The sequence below is a fragment of the Amphiprion ocellaris genome, chromosome 2 (genome assembly GCF_022539595.1).
Source record: "Amphiprion ocellaris isolate individual 3 ecotype Okinawa chromosome 2, ASM2253959v1, whole genome shotgun sequence".
Lineage (NCBI taxonomy): Eukaryota > Metazoa > Chordata > Actinopteri > Pomacentridae > Amphiprion > Amphiprion ocellaris.
Genome location: NC_072767.1, coordinates 10,173,214 through 10,196,448, shown reverse-complemented (window position 1 = coordinate 10,196,448; position 23,235 = coordinate 10,173,214). Strand labels below are relative to the sequence as shown.

The 23,235-nt window shown below is 41.1% G+C and overlaps 1 protein-coding gene across 9 annotated transcripts in view; it reads right to left on the bottom strand.

The window, feature by feature from the left end:
* mast2 (microtubule associated serine/threonine kinase 2) overlaps positions 1-12,042 on the bottom strand; it is a 224,736-nt gene extending 212,694 nt beyond the window's left edge. For 5 of the 9 annotated variants that reach the window (XM_055018160.1, XM_055018194.1, XM_055018202.1 and 2 more), the window contains exon 1: positions 11,197-12,041. In XM_055018160.1, the coding sequence (XP_054874135.1) occupies positions 11,197-11,277 (81 nt within the window). In that variant the 5' untranslated portion in view covers positions 11,278-12,041. Of the gene's footprint in view, positions 1-11,196 lie in introns of all 9 variants that reach the window. The other 4 variants (XM_055018191.1, XM_055018176.1, XM_055018183.1 and 1 more) reach the window with 1 other exon arrangement.
* Between the last annotated feature and the right edge of the window lie 11,193 nt (positions 12,043-23,235).

Here is a 23,235-nt window from a genome sequence, read left to right as displayed (position 1 = left end):
TAGTCTAGGGTCAGGTGCATAAGCATCTTGTTTTGAGGTACTTTCAGACTTCCGTGTTTGTGTTCCTAAATTAGCCTCTAAGCTGGAGGAAGTAAAGCATTTGACTGAAAGCTCCTTTGCTGGCCGGAGCCCAAAGGTTTATGACCCCAAGTCATGAGTGTTCAAGACAACTTCAGTGACACTGACAACCAGAGAGTCAGAGTCAGTCACTCATATGTTCTACTCTAAGAGTTTCCCAAATTTGGGATCAGGGTCACTTGATATACAGATGAAATAACCGGAGATAATTAGGTCAAAAGATTGTTTTCACATGTTACTAGTTTTGAACATAATTCATTCAATGCCCTGTCCAAGCTCTGGAAATTGGAATATATACAGGCACAATTCAAAAAATATTTGTGTAATTCATTTCAAAAAATGTAAACTTTCATATGTTCTATAGTCCATACACATAAAATAAAATACTTTTTAAGTGTAAATTTGGATGATTACGGCATAGAGTTTATGGAAATCAAAAACTCAGTAGCTCAGATTATTAGAAAATATCTTTGAATCAATCAAAAAAGGGATTTATAATACCGAAACTTCCAACTTCTGAAATGTATACTCATTTATATACTCAATACTTGGCCGAGGCACCTTTACAACAAATTACGGTATCAACGCAGCATGGCATAAAGGCGACCACCAACAAGTGTGGCACTGCTGAGGTGTTGTTGAAGTCAACAGCACCCTTCAGTCTGTCTGTATTTTTGGGTTGAGTGTTTCTCTTCTTCCTCTTGTCAATACACCACATGGGATTCTACATAGTTTAGGCCAGGTGAGTTGACTGACCAATCGAGCCCAGTAATATCCTGGTCAGCAAACCATTTGGTTGAAGTTTTGATATCACAGTGGGCAGATGTTAAGACCTATCCTCACAAGACTGCAGTCATCCCAATTGCTTGTGCACCAAACTATTCCCTTCCAGTCAATTGTCCTTTAATGTGCTATACAGCATTCTGCCAACAGTCAGGCTTTTCAGCAATGACCTTCTGTGGCTCACCCTCCTTGTGAAGGGTGTTGATCATCTTCTGAACAACTTTTAAGCCAGCAGTCTTCCTCACGGCAGAAGGTAACTAGTGTAATTAACTAGATTAAAAGATATACAGTATTTTTACTGTTTAAACAGTAATTTACTTAAACTCTAAAAAAAAGTTAATATTTTAAGACAATGGATTTCTGAGCTTCATTGGCTATGAGCCTTAATAATTAAAAATAAAACAAAAACACATTTTTAACATTTAACATTACATGTAATGAATACAGAATACATGAAAGTTTATCTTCTTGAATTAAATTACGAAAAAAAATTGCTTTTTCCTCGGGCTGGGCGATATGGCCTAAAAAAAAAAATCTCCGATTTTTTCACAAAAAATCCCGATTCACGATTTATCAGATTTTTTTTTTACCCCCTACCTAATCTCCGCATGCCTGAGTCCAGTCTACTTTATGCAAATGAGCTCCAGGTAAACACACCAGATCACAGCTGGAAATGCGCCACATGTGGCATGCTGGTCCGGTTGCAGCGCGTTTCCAGCTGCGATCCGGTGTGTTTACCCGGAGAGGGCCACAGCTCATTTGCATAAAGTAGACTGACTTCAACTTAATGCAAATTCAGTGAGGCGTGCTGAGATTCCACGCATCGTGAAACTGTCCTCAAACTTCTAAACTAGGCGTCGGTGACCTAAAACGAGGACAGATTCAGCTGCTGCACAGATTATTTCTCGTCTCAAATGCTTTCAGAAATACTTTTCGCTGACGTGTTTTTTGAAATAAAAGGGAAAATTTGCGGCCGACCCGCTGTGTTTATCAGACTTGTCTGCAGGACTGTCCAGCTGAAAGCTCGGTCACGTGACCACGTAGCGGCCTGCTGTTGCTCAGCGCTGTCATGTGACCATGTTGTGGTCCGCTAGTGACCGCCCGCCGTCCGTGTGATTTTCAGATGCGGTGTGTTGCCGTGCAGGAAAATCGCATCTAGTGGACATGCGCCTTTAGATCTGCACTGCTCGCCGCCATGTTGTTTGTGTATCAAGCGCGGGAGGGAGGGGGGCGCACACTCTGAACTACGGGAGCCCAGCAGGCAGGCGTTGATGGCGGATGTTGATGAGAAAATCGATTTTCATTAAAACAAATCGGCATTAAGTACAAACTCGAATTAATCGATAAAATCGATTTATCGCCCAGCCCTACATTTTCCCAACATTCATACTTTTCAAGCTGCATCTCTATATACAGTCAGGTCCAGAAATATTTGAACATGGACATAATTTTCAGCATTTGGGCTCTGTACACCAGAGAGAATCCACAATGGATTTGAAACACCACAATCAAGATGTGCCTTAAGTACAGACTTTCAACTGTAATTTAACCTTTTTAAAGGACCAAAAGCAATTGTACAGACTAACATAATCAAAAATCTAATTGGTGAGCCTCAAAAACAGGAAGGCCAGATTACAGTTTGCCAAACAACATCTGAAAGAGCCTGTGCAGTTGTGGAACAACATCCTATGGATGTCCACATTTAAACAATTCGACTGTATATGTGGTCCCAAAGGCTATTTACATAAAGCATAAGACCCAAAAATAACCTATTACACTAAGGGAACTATTGATATTTTCAACAATGCACTGTTAGTTTTGAAACCTTGTCACAGAAATTCTCAATGTTATTGATTTATGGTCAATTCAATCTATTAAATTATGGTTTAACCTCAAGTATTTTTGACTTTATAAGCCTGTTGCTCTCCAGTTATGCTTTCTAGTTGATTTATAGCTGCTATATTTAACAAGATCTAACAAGATTCAACAACGTCTCTGTGATAGTCAAAATACCACGAGTAGTAGGTGATATATTGACCTTAAATTTGATTTTGATCTTGTGTATCTTTCCCTAAACATCAGCAGGGAAAACTCTAGTGACACAGCACACAATGGCCTGATATTCTGGCCTCTTTTCAGCAAATTAATGACAATCCCCAGAGTGTGCATTTTAAACTTTCAGCAGACAATACTGCAAAAGTTTCTAATTTTACCATGACCTTATGACAGCTGGTTTTAGCCCAGTACTGAACAGGCTGCATCAGTGACTGTAGCTCCAAAAACCGCTAACCTCTTGCTGGGCACACCCCCTTCCTGAGGTAACCTCTCTCTGCATCATGTTTAGCAGCACACAGAACAGACAGAACAGCTGACCACATGGCAGCTGACATTGGTATCGCTTCTAACTCTCTCTCTGAGTGATCATTTGACATGGAAATATCAGAAAATTCAGAGCATAGCCATTGTTTTTGATAGGCTGGGGTAGGTTAAGGACAGGCTTAAGTTGCACTGAAGTACAACTGGCGACATGAAACCCATTATCCCTCACACAGTCCTTGTTTAATGCTTTCCAGTTGATCTTAAAGTTCCCGCAATCTCTGAACCTCAGTCAGCTTTACAATTTCCACAGTGTTCTGACCTATGGGCATAACATTAAAACCTATTGTAATGTTAGGCACATCAGCCAGACAATGTGCTAACACTAAGGGCTTTCCTATTGTTGTGGTGACATGGGCAGAAAATAATAATAGCAATTAACTTAATTTTCAGTTCATCAGATGGTGGGGCAGCATAAAAACTCTTGTCCTCACTCTTGCAGCCAACAGCAGAGGATTGCATATGTTTTGCTCATAAGTTACCAGAAGCATCTCTAGAAAGTACATAAACTCCGTTGATTTCTAGAATTTCCAAAAGTAGAATGGGAGGCAGAGCCTTCAGTTATCAGGCGCCTCTTCTGTGGAACCAGCTCCCAGTTTGGGTTCTGGAGGCGGGCACACTATTTTTAAGACCAAGGTTAAAACCTTCCTTTTTGACAAATCTTACAGTTAGGGCTGACTTGGGTGACCCTCAGGAGGTCAGCTGAAGTCTGCATGTACACAACTGACTTTCCATGTTCCTTAGCTCTGCCCCCGGTTATGTTGTTATAGTCCTAGGCTGCTCAGGGACCTCTCTCGATGCACTGAGCCCTTCTCAAATTACCCATGTATTTACTACATAGCATTATTGCAGTGCTTTCACTCTGTTTCCCCCTGTGTCCTGTCTCCGAGTGTCTCCTGGTCCCAGAGCTGGATGCTTCAGATCTGTGATTGTTGTCCCACCAACTGGCTTAGTCTCCATCATGTCCACTGTGGGATGCTGCTGCTGACCTTCCTCCAGCCCACCGCCTCCAGCTACCCATTTCCACCAATCTGCTCTGCATCACCCTCACTATACTTGATATGCTCATCTACACACTGTTTGCATCTTACTACCAGCTATATATGTAGTATATTTAATGCCAGAGCCTTACACCGTAACAATAAACTTATGAATCAGTTTCAATGTTGGCTTGTACTTTGTATGTATCATCTGGGTCATTACAAATCATTTCATCAAGTGGTCCCCACCTGACCCCCTCAGATTTTCTAAAATTTTACATACTTATAGAACATTATATATGATGGAAAAATCCAAAATTTCAATGCTTAATTGTAAAGAGTTCCAAAGTTATGACCATTTGAAGAAGGTAGGGGGTACCCTAAAATGGCAACCAGAATTAAGACTTGAAATTTTCGGCTATTTTCAGGCTTCTATAATTTCTGAACAAAAAGAGATAGAGGTCTGAAGTTTTCAGGATCATTTCATAGGAATCCATAGTCCTAAGAAATGTGAAAATAATTACTTAAAATTTATAATTGCATGTTACAGAGAATGACAAAGCTGAGGTTTTATCCATCGCGAACTTCTAAAACGCTACTTTTGGCCACCTGTAACACAAAAATTAATCATCCTACTCATTAGAAATTTTATGTGCTGTACCTTGGCTACCTAGGGAATGGATCTGTGTAAAATAAAGGTCCTATGTTATGTATGATAATATGAACAGCTAAAAATCAAAAATACAAATTTATGCATCAACTGTTGTTACAGTGAATGACCTTGTGACTGAAGAAACTGTGGCAGATTTGTTGCAGCATGATCTGCATCCTGGCCAGTATCTTGCAGCTGTTTATGATAATTACTGGTACTTGGGAAATGTTGTGGACGTGTCAACTGAGCAGGCAGATGTGTTCCTAGACTTCATGAAAACAAAAGGCCCTGCCAGATCATTTTCTTGGCCCAAAAGGAAGGACCAGAGTTGGGTGCCAACAGACCATATCCTTACTCACATTGCGGCCTTGACGACAGCAACGGGTCGTCAGTATAAACTTAGCCAGGATGCAGAAAAGAAGGTTTCTGAACAGTTTAAAATATTTCTGGAAAGACATAACTGAACCAACTTTGCAAACTATTCTTGAAAATTTGTAAGTACTTAATATCTTCTTTACTCTGCAATACATACATTTGAACACTTGGAAAATCACAAAATTTTCTGTTATATATGGCTAAAATATGGGGTGAAAAAGTGCATATTTAATTTGAACATTTAACATCGAAGGATTTATAGAAGCAAGTTGTGCTTGGTGTCAAAATTTAGGGGAATTCCTGTACTTTCACATGGTGTCTTTTATTTTGTGATACTACCTATCCCACATTGCTGATATTGACCTTTGAATCCGAAGGTCGGACAGATATTTTTGATTTTTAGCTGTTCATTTATCATACATAACATAACATAGGACCTTTATTTTACACAGATCCATTCCCTAGGTAGCCAAGATACAGCACAAAAAATTTCTAATGAATAGGATGATTAGTTTTGTGTAACAGGTGGCCAAAAGTAGCATTTTAGAAGTTCTCGATGGATAAAATCTCAACTTTGTTATTCTCTGTAACATGCAATTATAAATTTTAAGTAAATATTTTCACATTTCTTAGGACTATGGATTCCTATGAAATAGGGATGCACGATATATCGGCGATCACATCGGTATCGGCCTATATTAGGGTTTTTCCTCATGTATCGGTATCGGTCCGATGAGGAAAAATTAGCCGATGTGAAAACCGATGATTTTCTCGATCATTAGCGCCTTCATCTCTGGCTTTGAGTTGTGTAGGAGTGAGTCAAGTCATGCAGCAAAGTATTGTGGGAAGATTGGTTACATGTAAACAGGAAGACATGTCTGCCGTCTGGGAGTACTATACTTTGTCCAAGGAAGATGCACGAATTGCAATATGCAATACTTGCAAAAGTGACGTTATGAGAGGAGGATGCCATGCCAAATTGTTTAATGCTACCAATTTAATTACCCATTTAAAAAACAACCACCCAGGTGTACACGCACAGCACAGAGAGCAAGCATTCGCCGCTAACTCTCAGAAGCTGCAAAAAAGCACCACGGCTTGTACGTCCATACAGCAAACTCTGAACAAAACACGTAAATTTGCCAAGGATAGTACAAAAGCTAAGGACATAACAAAGAAAGTAATGGAGATGATTGCTCTCGATGACCACCCGTTGACAATCATGGAAAATCAAGGTTTTCGACAGTTGATGATGACTGAACCCCGCTACGACCTTCCAAGCCGGCGGTACTTTTTGGATGTTGCTCTCCCTGCTCTACACGACGTGGTAGCCACACACATCCACAAGATGTTAGAGACCAGTGTGGATCACATCGGCTTTACTACGGACATTTGGAGCTCCGACGTCAGTCAGATGAGTATGTTAAGCCTCATTGCTCAATGGATCAATGACGACTTCGAAATAAAAAGAGTTGTGTTGAATGCAAAAGAATTCCCCGGTTCACACACAGGGACTGCCATCACTAATGCATTTGACAGTATGTTAGCACAGTGGAAAATACCGAAAGAGAATGTGCACGTCGTGCTTCGTGACAATGGACGAAATATGAAGAAGGCTATGGACGAGTGTGGTCTTAATAGCTTGGTCTGCATGGCTCACACATTACAGCTGGCTATATATGATGGAGTATTTAACCAGCGAAGCATCTCTGATTGTGTTGCTATCGGACGAAGAATAATTGGGCACTTCAAACACTCCTCTCTTGCCACCTCCAGGCTCGAAGACATACAGAAAGAGCTGGGCATGACTATCAAGATGCTTCAACAAGACGTCGCGACATGGTGGAATAGCACTTTTTACATGATGAGAAGTCTGCTGGAGCAGAAGCGTGCACTTAGTGTGTATGGAGCAGAACACGAGCGCCCCTCATCTTTCACCGCACACCAGTGGGCCTCGCTGAAAATATGGTCATGCTTCTCGCACCTCTTGAACAGCTTACAAGAGAAATAAGTTCTCATCGGGCTTCTGCTGGTGACGTGATTCCCTCTGTTGTGGCTCTGAAATGGCTGCTTAGCAAGGAAGCTGAAACAGACAGTGGGGTCCTCACTGCAAAACGTACTCTGCTCGAAACTGTGAAAGACTGCTTTGAAAATGCTTTCTCTGAACCGCTTTACTACTTGGCAACAATACTGGACCCAAGGTACAAAGACCGTTATTTTGACACAAACACCAAGCAGGTGGCAATAAACATTGCTACAGAAGGAAGTGGAGAGGATGACGCGCAGCAACAGTGACACTGCCACAGAGAAACCTAAACGGGAAGACACAGATGAACAGCCACAACAAAAGAAGATGCATGCAGCAAGTGATGGAGGTGAACATTCGCTGCTGGACATGTATGATGAAATTCTGGAGGAGGGGGAGAAAGAGACAGGAGGACAGCAGGCCTGACGAGCCCAACAGTTGTGCAAGTATGTTCATACCCAAATTTATATTCAAATAATCAAGTCTGTAAATTCTGTGTGAAACATTAACATTCATCCTCTAGATTTATTTTCTTTAATGTTATAATATCCTAATAATGACATCATCTTTGTGATCTGTATAGTTATACGCATCTCAATATTCCTGTAGGTGCACAGTTATCTGAGTGAGCGTCCCATCACTAGAACTGAGAGCCCACTGCAATACTGGAGGGCCAACATGTCCCGCTTCCCTTTTCTGGCCCGGGCAGCACGCAAGTACCTCTCAGCTCCATGTACAAGTGTGGACAGCGAACGCCTCTTCTCTGCTGCATCAAATGTCATAGATGAAAAAAGAAATAGGATTTCATGCGAGAAAGCTGAAATGCTGCTCTTTGTAAAGAAAAACTTACCTCTGCTTAAGCAGGCCAAGATTAAGTAGGCCTCATACAGTGGGGAGAAGTATAACTGTTCGAGTGTTTGGGACATTTCCATTAGTTTGACAATGTTAGGCCTATGCAGCTTGAGAAATGTGCACAGACTGTAGCATAAAATTTGCACATCATTTCTCAAAATATAGTCAGGACATTTTCCTTTGCATTTGATACTGCTGCTATTTCACAGACAGTTTTACTTAAATGGTCCTGGACTTGACGTTAAATATGTTAAAACATGCTGAAATACGTTTTACATTTGTTACATAATAAAGACGACTATGTGGTCTAATTTGGAATGGGCTCCTTTAGAATAGTTTTCAGGTTCTCATAGTGTTTACTTAGACTCGTGTTTCAGTGTGAACAAAATTTGAATATCAACATCGGTAATATCAGTTATCGGCGATATCAGAAACATTAATATCGGATATCGGTATCGGCCAGAAATGTTAACATCGTGCATCACTACTATGAAATGATACTGAAAATTTCAGACCTCTATCTCTTTTTGTTCAGAAGTTATAGAAGCCTGAAAATAGCCCCCAATCTCTCCCCCTCCCCCTTCCCTACTCCCTCTACCTCTTCTGTCCCTCTTAACCAGCCGGCCAGCAGCAGATGGATCCCCTCATATGAGCCGGATTCTGCTCAAGGTTTCTTCCTGTTAAAAGGAAGTTTTTTCGTGGAGGTTCAGGGATATGGGTTCTGTAAAACGTCTTGAGACAATCTGAAGCAGTATTCCACCAACGCTGCTCAGTTGACGTATCATTTCATTCAGTCCTTGTGTCATTTCTGACCTTCCCTGAAAATTTCATCCAAATCCATTAGTCCATTTTTGAGTAATGTTTCACACAGACAGACAGATTCACAGACAAACGTACGCCGATCGTCACATAACTATGCCGTTCCTTGGCGGAGTAATAAAATTGAACTGAATTGAAAAGGAAAAACATTGAAATTACCCTGAAGTAGCACAGGGCTGTTAGATTTTAAAGTAACGTTAACCAACAGATATTTACGCAGGTTCCACTTACGAGAAAGCAGCTTGCTGTTTTTTACAAATCAACAAGCAGAAATATTAATTCCAAAACCAGCTATAATGTACACAAAACATTGCAGCAGCTCAAAAACATTTGTCTGTCCTCCCATGACAGCATAAAGCTCAGCTGTTCAAACTCAACACATCCCTACCAACTCTAAACTAGCTGAAAAGAATATTACTTAAGTTGATTTGAAAACAAGGTGTTGATCCAAAAACACCTTTTAAAACATTAAAAAATAACTGCAAATCTTCCTAACTGCACTCCCTAATTATTTACACAATAACTCAAATTGCAGGTGGCATGGTATAATGGTGTGGCAGAGTTAAAAATTATGAGAGAAAAGAAAAATTATGGGCTACACTTGATATTTAATCAGACTAAGAGGAATAAAATGAAACTCTTGGCAATGGTCATCTGCTGCAGTGCTTAAGATTCCTGAATAGCATTTCACACAAGCAGCAACTGATTTGATTTCTGTCCGTCCAGCATTAAAATCAACTTGAGACCTAAATCCCAGAGTAGAACTGCATTATTAACCAACGATGAGCTACCTTTGACCAAACATAAAAGTACTGTGTCTTGTGTAAAGGATCCCCCAAGTCATGCAAGTTTCACATCTGTATAAGCTTATTTTCATGCTATAGTCAAGGTAATTATTCAACAAAGGCAACTGCAGCTGCTAATAAAAAGAATAATGCTATGGTACTGTAATTCACTCCTGTTATTTTATGGCTTCACATTGTACATTGATTTGCAATGAAATAGTCCTTTTTTAAAACTAACAGAAACAAGTTTTGAGTTCCAAATCTGACATTTTTTCCACAGTAAGATATTTAGGCAGGTATCAAGTTTGGTATTGTAACGATATCACAGTTTCTTTCAGATATATCTACACAAAAAAAGCATGTGCAACAACAGAAAATCTTTAAACATATGTTACCGATCAGGGTTCCTCTCCACAGACAGAAATTGTAGTCAGTGCTATCATGATAAAAATTGAAAGTAATAAATTCTTTCTTGTACCAAATGTTGTCGACTGGGGTTTAATTTCTTTACATTTGGAGCCAAAAAATTACTGATCTGACTTTATAAAATGTGTGAAGATAAACAGTTGCAGCTGTTTTTTCAGATGAAGTGAACGAGACTGGAGTGGAGCCACATTTACCGCTTTATCAGGGAGGAGGAGATATTAGCGACAGGAAAAAAAAAACGTGACCGCTGCATCAGGGACTATAGCCCCCGTTCATGGGTCGCCTGCCCAACCAGCTGAGCTATTCAGGCGCCCCATTAGTCCATTTTTGAGTAATGTTGCTAACAGACAGACAAACGTACACTGATCGTCACAACACTACACCACATTCCTTGATGGAGTAAAAATAAGAAAAAAAACACTGTAAACCACACAAGAACATTTTAACAATACAGAAAAAAATATAAAAATAATAAACCCGAATATAATGTATATATGAAATATATAAATAAAATTCAATAGAGTACAAATTGGTGGGATGTGTAAATTTGAATTATTCTGATCACAGCATATCTTATAACAGCTACCAGTGATTGTTTCCTTGATAAAAAAAAAGTAACCCCTGGTTAACTTCTAAAATAAATGAACATAACAAGGTGCCAGTCTTTTGAACGGCTCTTTGAAAGGAACGGCTCCTCCAGATCCGGCTCCCTTCAATGAACCAGAAATCCCATTTCCACTCAGCATTATTCAGAGCATAGTTTGGTATAAATGTATTTTTTAAAAAGCACTGTTTAGCCTTCAATAGGTAGTGTCAAAAAGCAAATCTGAACACGGTGACATGAGGCAGGCTCATATAAACAATAATTCAGTTGTAAATGCAACACACAATATTTTGTGGTTGTGTGTTGTTCGGTGCGTGGACTGACAGATTCATATTGGACCAAGGACACCAGGCTTCCTGGTTTGAAGCTTGTTTTTCAGTTTTAATTTCCCCTTATGACACAGCACAGTGGCAGAACTCCTGATTGTCTTTCCTACTCACCGCATCTTTTTCTTGTCCCCCGCTCTCCAGCTGCTCCACGGAACACAGCTTCCTCTTGTTTGGATTTTCTGTCCTCTTCATCTTTGCCGTAAAAACACTTCCCTGTCTGTTTGGAACTGGCCCAGATGATAACCCCAGGTTTCAACGTATCAGCTCGTCTGGCGTGGACTTCAGCTCGCTGCCAAACTGAAATGCATCTCTTGTTGGTGTAGTTTGTGGAGTTGAGAGTCTACCGGTAATTTTGTTCAGGGCAGCCATTCTCGGTCAGCAGCCAGTCCTGCGGCAGAGCTTCGCCATTCTGGAGCCTAACTACACTGATCGTGCTGACTCCACATCTGGAAAACACGTCGTGACAAGCTGTCAATCAACCTTGCAACAGCAACAGCCGCTAGTCTCCTTGCAGACAATGAACAGGGTAGCTAGAAGTTGGTCATATGGATAGTTTAACGTCTGCTGGGTAAAAATGATTCATGCTAGGCTGCTTTTTGATGCACCTACGGTGACACCTCAAACCAACTTGTGAGTTAGTTCGTGATGGCTGCTGCTTGCTAAAAGCTAGCTACCCACTTCATGACTAGCTGAGCCGCTAGCCAGGCTGCCTGCTAACGTCTACCTGCCGAGGAACACCGTGACACCATGACAGGTCTGCCGTCACTCCCAGTAGGCACTTCCAGATTATTTCCCCAAAGTGTCTAGTGCGTTTTGTCGGGTTCGATGATTTTTCAGACTGTAAAAGTCTTCTTGGAACGCTCGTCCATCCTCCGATAAAGACTGAGCTATGTGCGTGAAGACCGGGCTGAAGTGCAGGGGTACGGCACAGCTCAGCTTGTTTCCTGACTCTGATCCGGTCAGTGCAGTAAGTGGGAGGAAAGACGTGACGCCCGGTTTGTTCATTGTTACCAAAATAAAAGTATTGTGTCTTGAAGGTAAAGATGTCGACTGAAAACCCATCTCTTTATCACTTGTAAGGTGTCAGATCAGTCATTTGTGTTTTTTCTTTTGTTTTTGTGATGTTTACATTGTTTTTCTAACAACCACCTCAAATTACAATGGCAAAACGTATTTTACTTTGAAACCAGATTAATTCTCTTCCCATGTTTGGTTTCAGCTTCATCTGCAGACTCAAATTGATGTTTTCTTCATGCCAAAATCCCAACAGATTCCTTACATGGAACGGATTAAAGAAAACGTAATCTAAAATGTAAACAAAAAAAACAAAAAAAGTGGTTTATCAGCTTATTTATACTGAACACCATATTTGCATAGCTGGATTATGTTCATTTTGTCGTTTATTATTATAGGATAGCGTTACTTTTTTCACCGACAAATCAGTAAAAAAGGATGGTTTTATTTTCTTACTGACTTGTCGGTGAAAAAAGTAACGCTATCCTACCATATTTGCATGTTGGCACTGTGTTTAGTTAGGAAGACAATTGTATATTTTTTTGCTGGAGTCTGCTGCCACCTGCTGATAAACAATTTAAACAATAAATAAATGTGTTTTTACCATAGATTGTATAAAGCTTGTTTTATGCTTTCCGCGTCCGCGAGGTCCGTGCCGATAAAGTACATCATTTTAGCCGCCACGTCTCCTCGAGCGGCTGTTCTCACGCGGAAAACTTCCATGTCGTGCACCTCCACATTTTTCTAACTACACGGACGGAGCCATGCGGAAAAACATGGCAGAGGACCAGGACCTACTCCTAGCTGAAGTCTAGAAACATGTGCACTTATACGATTCATCACACAGAGATCACTGTGGTAACCGGGTTATGAACAATTCATGGTGTGAAATTAAAAGTAACTGCTGACACGCAACTATTCGGTAAAATGCCATGTTGTAAGTGGTGTAAACAACGGCAAACTTCTTCTACTCTAGTTTAGTGCGACAGTAGACTAGGTAAAACGTGTGTTTGCGATACATTGCCCCCTGCAGTTTGGGAGCAGACGCCGCACGGAGTATAAATGCACACACATTCTCTCATGTGGATTTCCATGCCGCTCATTTCCGCTTGGCTCGTTTGTGCGGAAATGAGCCGCGTAGAAATGTTTAAGCTGATTTGGTTTGAAGGAATTAGGGGGACAACATATTTTACCAAAGTGTGCATTTCAGCTCAGGAACAGCATTTGAAGCGTCTAAAACTCATGAAGGCTGCAGTAACGTGAACTTCATGTTTTCAAACAAATTTCTTCTTCAGAATGACTTGAAATGTGATAAATATGAAGGCAAATGATGTTTGAGTTGATTTGGGTTGAAGGAATTGCGGGGACAACATATTTTACCAAAGTGTGCATTTCAGCTCAGGAACAGCATTTGAAGCGTCTAAAATTCATGAAAGCTGCAGCAACGTGAACTTCATGTTTTCAAACAAATTTCTTCTTCAGAATGACTTGAAATGTCATAAATATGAAGGCAAATGATGTTTAACTTGATTTGAGTCTGTAGCAGGGGTGATCAAAACACCGCTAATAGTGAGGTGGGTAGCGGGGATGCAAAAAACCGCGGAAATAGCAGCAGACACGGGAGAAAATGCACTGAGAATAGCGGCGGAGGCCGCAGTGGTGTTCACAGTCCCGCCGTAAATGATGATCATGATGGCTGGGTTTGCTTGAGAGATGAGGAACAGTATCACAAGTGGATCAGACATTTTGATGAGCCTGTTGGGTATCGTGGAGACAGGAATCTGACAGATTCTGAGCCAAGCAATGCCATCTTGATCGATAAACATCTGTAAAAGTTATGTAATCCATATGTCCGCCACCTGGTGACGTCATAATATGCATATTAGATGAGTGAACTTACTCCCATCACAAACTTTGGATCATACTGATGAATTTACTCATTTACAGTTTGCCTTTATTGCTAATCATTTTCAAGTTACAACCTTTTGAAAAAGTGATATCAAAACTGAATATTTTATTGAAAAAACTGTGGTGCCTAAAGGGTTAATTGTATAATTTGGTTTGTTTTCATTGTAGCTGTTACGGTGTGTTTGCAACAAGGCTTAAATAAAGGTTGTGAACCATCAGTTTGAGAGACCATCTTTTCAACTGGGGACGCTACAGTAAGAGCTTGACCCAAGCTGAGGAAAAGCTCCACCCAAGTGAACACCGAGGTCCCAGTGAGAGCCACTCCAGTAATGTTCCAGCTCCACAGCTCCAATCAAGGTCATCTGGGATCTGATGGTCAACAGTATCGCCCTATCCTCAGCATGGAAGCATCTGAAAAGGAACGAGAGTACATGGAGGACCTCCAGGTCCACAAGGAAGAGGAATCTTCATGCTCGGTTCATCAAAGGAGACCTATAGATAAGATGCAAACATATCAGGAGGAGGAAACCCATAGAAAAGGAAAAACAGCTTCTTAAAGTTTATGATGAATGGAAAAAACAGGTGCATACTACACGAGAGCAATTAAAAGGAGACATATCAAACAGTCAAATAGCTTCACTCATGGACACTGTAGAGAAGGAAAAGGACAGTGTCATTAAGTTATATATGGAAATCAGGGACCACATTACTCCCTCCAGTGACACAAGGCGACTCATAGATGCATGTGAAGCAGTCACTAGAGACATTATCAAGGTTGCACATGAACGACTCTCAGGCATAGATGACTATGATGGTGACAATGTGAAGACACGTCTCCGTGAACTTCTCAACCCAGACTATGCTCAATCCATCTATAGTTACTCCTGCACACTCTCGAGCAAACGTTCCACTGCCAGTAAGCCATATTCTGCCAAGTCTGTAATGGCTGCAAAGAGAGCAGAGGCTGCAGCAGAGTTAGCAGCCAAAGAAGTGGAGTATGAGGTGTTATTAGAAGAAGAAAAACAAAGGGAAAAGATTCAGCTTTTAGAGGAAAAGCAAAGAAAGGAACTAGAAACTCAAAAATATGAATTAGAACGATTAAAGGCAGAAAAGGATGTAAAGTCTGCTTGAGCTCAACTAAGGACATATGATCAAGAAATAAGCAGTGAGAGCAGTGTTCATGTCGTTGTAGACGCAAGTAGAGAAGTCCAGCGACCCTCCACAGTTTCTGCTCCTATTCAAGCTCCTAACAGTAATGTGGTGTCCCCCTCACTTCCACCATCAGACATCCCTTATTTAGCACAAGCACTACAGGACAGCATCAGCATGAACAGACTGCCAACGCCAGAGCCCTCCATAGTCACAGGTGACCCAATACAGTTCATCAAGTGGAAAGCTTCATTTACTGCACTTATAGGTAAAAGGAACATCTCACCTGCTGACAAACTGCACTGCTTAAAGAAATATGTAGGCGGTCCAGCTCATAAGATCCTTGATGGCATTTTCTATAGGAATTACAGTGATGCATACAAGAGTGCATAGGAACGCCTCAACCAACGTTATGGACATTCATTTGTCATACAGAAAGCATTCAGCGAAAGGCTAGCAAAATGGCCAAAGATACAAACGAAGGACTCAACAGGATTTAGGGCATTTTTTGATTTCATTCAAACATGTCAAGAAGCTATGCCCCACATTGAAGGCTTGAATATTCTAAACGATTGTGAAGAAAACCAAAAGCTTGTTCAAAGGTTACCAGACTGGGCAGCTGCAAGGTGGAATCGTCAAGCTACTCAGTTCATGAAAGAAAGTGGGAAGTTTTCAAGTTTAAAGGACTTTGCTGAGTTCCTGTCATCTGAAGCAGAGATTGTGTGCAACCCGATCACATCATTTCATGCTCTCCACTCAACAGACTTCACTACCAGCACTGGTAAAAGTTATCAAAAGGAAAAAAGACCCACCTCCAGTGTTCTCCACACGCAGGCAGTAACAGAGACTGAAAATACAAAACAGAGGTCAAATGTCAAACCACCATGCTTGCTCTGTCGACAACTCACACAAACTTCACAGTTGCCTACAGTTTAAAGGCAAATCACTTGAGGAACGAAGGAAGTACATAAGGGAGAAAAAACTCTGTTATGGCTGTCTCAAACCCGGACACAATGCAAAGGACTGTCGTTACAGACTTGTATGTGAAATGTGTAACAAAAAACACCCTACTTGTCTGCACGACTTCAGCTATGACAAATCAGCCACAAGCTCAACTCAGAGCAACACAGAACAGGCAGCAACTACCCTGTCTCTCAATGCAGAACCCAACGAACAGTGTGTCAGCACTTCCATGATTGTACCAGTACGGGTTTCTTCAGAGCCGCATCCAAGTATGGAAAGGCTAGTTTATGCACTCTTAGACACCCAAAGTGACACAGTGCTCATTGACCAAGATGTGTCTAATAGTCTCGAGGCAGAGTCCACCCCAATAAGGTTAAGGCTCACTACAATGCTTGGTAAAGATGCCATGGTGCCAAGTGAATGTGTTTCAGGTCTCAAAGCTACAACTCTTCAGAAATGATCGAACTCCCTCTTGCTTACACTAAAGACTGTATAACAGTGAACCGCTCCCACATTCCTACCTGTGAAACGGCAAGGCATTGGAATCACCTCAAGGCAATAGTGAATGAGATTCCTCCACAGTTGGAGTGTGAAGTTGGGTTGTTAATAGGCTACAGTTGTTCTAATGCACTGGCTCCAAGGCAGGTAATTTTAGGAGAAGGGAATGAACCCTATGCAGTCCGCACCGCATTGGGCTGGAGTATTGTAGGCCCCACATCATCTCACAATGACTCTTTGAGCATGTCCACTGTGTGTCACAGAGTTACAGTTAAAGAGCTTCCCCTAGTAACACTGGCTGATGCACTTAAGGTTCTCGAGTCTGACTTCAAGGATGATAACAAGGACAACAAGGCTGAGTCTCAAGATGACATTCTTTTTCTGAACACATTAAAAGAAGGCATTTACAAAAACACAAAAGGACATTACGAAATGCCGCTCCCATTTAAGGAGAGGCCGTACTTACCGGACAATAAGCAAATGGCTACTGTGCGACTTGAAAACCTCAAGAACAAACTGTCAAAGGATCAAGGGTACAAAAGGCAATATGTAAAGTTTATGAGTGAAGTCATAGACAAGAATGATGCAGAGGAAGTGCACAGTGAAGCAAAGGAAGGAGAAAAGTGGTATATTCCCCACCATGGAATATATCATCCCCAAAAGCCAGACAAACTTCGAGTAGTCTTTGACGCCTCAGCAAAATACAAAGGTAACAGTCTCGATGATCATTTGCTGTCAGGCCCAGATTTGCTGAACAATCTAAATGGTGTTCTCATCAGATTCAGAAGGCATCAAGTTGCATTGTTATGTGACATTGAGAAAATGTTCCACCAATTTCATGCGTATGAAGCAGACAGAGACTATTTAAGATTTCTGTGGTGGAAAAATGGCAACCTGAACACTGAACCCCAAGAGTTCCGAATGAAGGTACACCTTTTCGGTGCCACATCTTCGCCAGGTTGTGCCAATTATGGCTTAAAGCATCTTGCCAAAGAAAACGAGATACAGTTTCCTCTTGGTGCACAGTTCATAATGAAAGATTTCTATGTGGATGACGGTGTAACAAGAACGGCGAGCATCAAGGAAGTTATTCAGCTCGCACAGGAGGCTCAGACACTGCGCATCAGGCGGCCTCAGACTGCACAAGTTTGTAAGTAACGACAAAACGGTGTTAGAAAGCATTCCAGCTTCTGAATGTGCTGAACCATAGCAAGCCTATGACCTAGCCTTTAATGACTTTAAACTTGAAAGAGCACTAGGCATACACTGGCACATTGAATCAGACACACTCAGGTTTCGCTTTCACCCCAACAACCAACCTGCTACAAGGCGTGGTGTCCTGTCCATGGTTGCATCTCTTTACGACCCACTGGGATTCATCTCCCCCTTTGTACTCTCAGGCAAAAGAGTGCTCCAAGAGACATGCAAACAAGGTGCAGGCTGGGATAATCCCCTTCCCAGTGAACTAAGGCCAGTGTGGGACAAATGGAAAGGCGACTTGAAGAACCTAGAGAAAATACAAATTCCACACTGTTATGTTCCTAAAGACTTTGGCCAAATAGGGAAAACAGAGTTGCATCATTTTTCTGATGCAAGCTCATATGGTTATGGTCAGTGTTCATATTTGAGACATGTAAGCAAGGATGACAATGTGCATTGTGCTTTAGTTACAGCAAAAACCAGAGTTGCTCCTATTAAGGTAACCACAATACCAAGACTTGAACTGACAGCTGCTGCAGTCTCCATTACTGTAAGTAATATGCTAAAGGATGAGCTTGGATTGACACAGGTTGATGAGTATTTCTGGACAGACTCTAAAGTAGTTTTAGGCTACATTAATAACGAAGCATGCGGTTTTCACACATTTGTCTCCAACCGAGTTCAAAAAAATAAGGCCCAACAGCTCCCCGCAGCAGTGGAGATATGTCCCCTCTGAGCAAAACCCTGCAGACATTGCCTCCAGAGGTTCAAGTGCAAGTGAGCTCATCACCTCAGACTGGTTTAAAGGGCCACGGTTTCAATGGGACAAAGAAATACCTCCAGCTGCAGACATTGACACAGAAGTACCACTGGGAGATCCAGAGGTGAAAAGGGTGCATGCACTGAACACGTTCAAGACAGAAAACAAAGGATTATCAGACAAGTTAACAAGGTTTTCCTCATGGTACAAAGTCACTCAAGCCGTTGCTTGACTCATTCGCCGTGCCAAGAGAGATAAAACAACTGGCCACAGTACAATATAAGAAAGACAAAATGCACAATGTGTTATTCTAAAGGATATACAAGCAAGTGAGTATGTTGAGGACATAAAGATGCTCAAAAATGGAAAGGCACTTCCTCACAAAAGCAAACTGTCTCAAATGGGCACATTTCTTGACAATGATGGACTCCTTAAGGTGGGAGGAAGGCTCAAACATGCATCATGTTCATCCATGCTGAAACATCCAGTGATCATTCCAAAGAATCACCATGTCACTCAACTTATAATCGCTCATTTCCACAGTAAAGTGCAACACCAAGGGAAAGGCCTGACAATAAATGAGATCAGATCAAATGGATTCTGGATTCCAGGCATAAACAAAGCAGTAGCTACCTTTGTGCACCAATGTGTGAAGTGTTGCAAACTCCGAAGAGGCACAGAGGAACAGAATATGTCTGATCTCCCAACACAGCGGTTAGATCCAACTCCACCGTTTACATTTCGTGGAATGGACTGCTTCGGTCCCTTTCTAACTAAACAAGCTCGCAAAGTGCACAAGCGTTATGGACTTCTTTTTACATGCCTTTGCTGTAGAGCAGTGCACATAGAAATGTTAGACGACATGACTACCGACGCCTTCATCAACGCACTCTGCTGTTTCATAGCTCTAAGAGGAGAAGTCAGTGAGATAAGGTGTGATCAAGGAAGTAGCTTTGTCGGAGCTAAAAACGAACTACAAGAAGATTTAAAAGAGATAGACTAACCGTATTATCACATTTCTTGCTGAGAAACAGTGTGATTTCAAAATGCACACTCCTCATTCCAGCCATACCGGAGGTGTATGGGAAAGACAGATCAGGACAGTCCGAAACATTCTGCACTCAACAGCTTCAGTTTCATCTGGCAGAATGGACGACACATCTCTAAGGACATTCTTTTATGAGGCAATGGCAACTGTGAACAGCAGGCCTCTTACAGTGGACAATCTCAGTGACCCAAACAGCCCAGAGCCATTAACCCCGAATCACCTGCTTACTATGAAGTCCAAAGCAGCCCTGCCCCCCCCCCTCAGGTAAATTCAGCAGAGAGGATATTTATGCACGTAAAAGGTGGCGGCAGGTGCAGTACTTGTCTGAACAGTTTTGGTCCCGTTGGAAAAGGGAGTATCGATCCAACATCGCAACAAGACAGAAATGGCACACTCCCAGGAGAAACTTGAAGGTTGGAGATGTTGTCATGGAGAAGATGGATGATTTGCCCTGCAATGAATGGAGATTAGCACGTGTAATGGACACTATATCTGACAAAGATGGACTTGTAAGAAAGGTAAAGATTCGTTTTGGAGAAAGGAAGATGGAGAAAGGACAATGTTCTGGAAAACCTTCCATCGTGGAACGCCCGGTGCAGAAACTGGTTCTGCTCCTAGAGATTCTTTAACATCCTACAGTTTAAGGTTTATTCTTTTATATGGACTGTGTTTCACAGACGTCAAAGGTTACAGGTCATTTCTTCATCAGGAAATCATTATCACTCCGTTTAGTTACCAGCTAGGCTATAATGATTTGGTGGGAGTGTAAATGACCTTATTATTTTTTATGTATTACTGATTTGGTTCATATTTTACTATAGTCACGGAATGATGCTTTTATTTTGAAGGATGAAAGACGGTAAGGTGCCGCAATCCATAGAGACTGCTGCATAGTAGACAGACGCAAAAAGGGAGCGTCAACAGAAAAGGGAAAGGTGTGCTTTGCGGTAACAGCAAAGAAAAGGTTCACATGTTGATATAAGCTACTGACGGTTCTTAGCGCCTGGTTGAGTAGGGAATAAGGTTAGTATTAAAGGGTTTTTTTTGTAAATGTATTTAGTTATAATTTTCCGACTTTATGATTTGCTACTTGGTATTTCAGCTGCGTTTTAGCCACTAGAGGGTGCTTGCACACTTTGGTAAACAACCGTGCTTAGTCAGCAATGGGTTGATGAATAAGGTAAAGGGATAAAGGAAACATACTGTTGGTTATTAATTGTATAATTTGGTTTGTTTTCATTGTAGCTCTTACAGTGTGTTTGCAACAAGGCTTAAATAAAGGTTGTGAACCATCAGTTTGAGAGACCATCTTTTCAACCGGGGACGCTACACTGTGATTAGTGATGGTGAAATCGAAGCTTCATGAAGCAATGAACCACTTTGACACAACTGCATCAAGAATGACACACTGCTTCGAAGCATTTGACACAATCAGAAGAGTGACATCTGTTGACCCTGTGTCAGAACTGCAATTAAGTGGAAAAAACTGAAAAAGCCTCAGGACTGCTCATCTCACACTGCTTTGTACTTGCAGTAAATGTTTTAATGTGTTTGTTTGTTTGCATGCGTGTATATATGTTTTTGTATGTGTATATATATACATGTATATATATATATATATATATATATATATATATATATATATATATATATATGTGTGTGTGTGTGTGTGTGTGTGTGTGTGTATGGCATGCCTTTTAGGAAATTATATATATATGTAAAATTCTGAATATATGGAATGAAAGTCGGAATATATATGATGTTCAGACTTTCATTCCATATATTCGGATTTTCATTCCATATATTCAGAGTTTCATTCCATATATTCAGAGTTTCATTCCATATATTCCGACTTTTTTTCCTACCGAGCCCCGGAAGGGACATGTCGGTATGGCGAAACGACAATGGAGGACACCCACCCGTACGAGAGTTTTATTGAGGTTTATTTTGAAATCGGCCTAAAATACAAAGACATTCAAGCAGTGCGATGCACGAGGAGTCTGCCATGCAGACCAGCGATCCTGATCATGGTAAGTTTTATTTCTCCAACACCCTGCTGTTAGCCCACTATGAATACACAGCTACAGTTGTCCCACATTAATATTATGAACGCTACACCATCTAACGTGGAAGGGACACAGCATCAGTGATCAGAGGTTGGCGTTGAACTGTTGTTTGCTAACCAGTTAACCGCCGCTAAGCTAACAAACTATGAAACAATTCCTTATAAAACCCGAGAAAAGGAGCAGCAGTATTTCCTAACAAGACCTGTATCCAAAACCTTCCACGTTGTTACACAACGGCCCATTAATCATATTACTGAACTATATGGTAATCATTGAAATTTCTCTTGAAGAACCAATGAACTCTTTGTGAACACATTCTAATTTTTGTGTTATGTTTTGTGTCAGTAATGCAAGTCTATGAAACAAATGATTCAAATGATCAAACTAACACAATGAAGTAAAGAGAACTGGTAATCTGCAGCTATTTTCATAATTTCAAGGGAAAATGCTGATTGCTGTGTTTTTTCCAGCTTTGCAGATGTGGAAATTCAATGCACTGATTTCGTATACACAGGTGTTTATGGTGGTTTTTAGCAGTGTTGGAAATTATTACATGTATTTTTTGTAACACTTTCTAACATTGTATGGACAAAGCAATAATTAATCAGTTAATGGAGAAAATGATTTATACAGATGCTATCAACAGCATGTCTTGTTCATTTTATTTAGTTGTCGGCCTTGGATGATGAGGTCCAGTTACCAGGATCACTACTCTGCGGCTCACTGGTCCCATCCTGCAGCTCATCCATGTTGTCCTCCTCTCAACAGACCAAATCAAGTAAGATCTGTTTAGACTTTGTGGACAACAATATGATCAACATGTTAACTTTCGGCCCATCCTAAAATCACAAAACAGAACATTTACTTTAAGTTAACTGTGTTTATAAATATAGAAAATAATTACTAACAACTAGTACTTTTTTGGGTGCTTTTATGCAGGAAAAGGGAAGTGGGATGCTACTGTGGATCTGCTGCAGTATCTGGAGAGGTCAGAGGAACAGTTCAGAAGACACCAAGACCTGGCCACTGCCATGCTCCAGAACATCCAGAGACCAAGACCTGGCCACTGCCATGCTCCAGAACATCCAGAGTCCAAGACCTGACCACTGCCATGCTCCAGAACATCCAGAGTCCAAGACCTGACCACTGCCATCCAGAGGATGGATGAAAATTCAGACACCTTGGTTGGACTGATGGGACGTACGGTGTCAGTGCTGGAGCGACTGTCCCAGAAATAAACTGCACCGTCCACTACTTTTGCCCTTTTCTAGAAAAAAAAATCTTCTTTTTTGTAAATTCTTTTACGTTTTAGTTATTTAACTTCACCTGTTTTGTATTTTTACTCTTGCACTTTGGGTGAATAAACAGAAATTTGTGATGAAAGATGCGTGTTTTGTCTATAATCTACAGAGACTTTATTCAGTGTTCAGTGCACACTTCTGTTACATTTTGACAGATAATTATTGGTGCTTTTGAACATATCACACCAAGCAAGATAGATAAACTGCACTACTGCACTGGATATATTATTGAAGTGTGCTTAC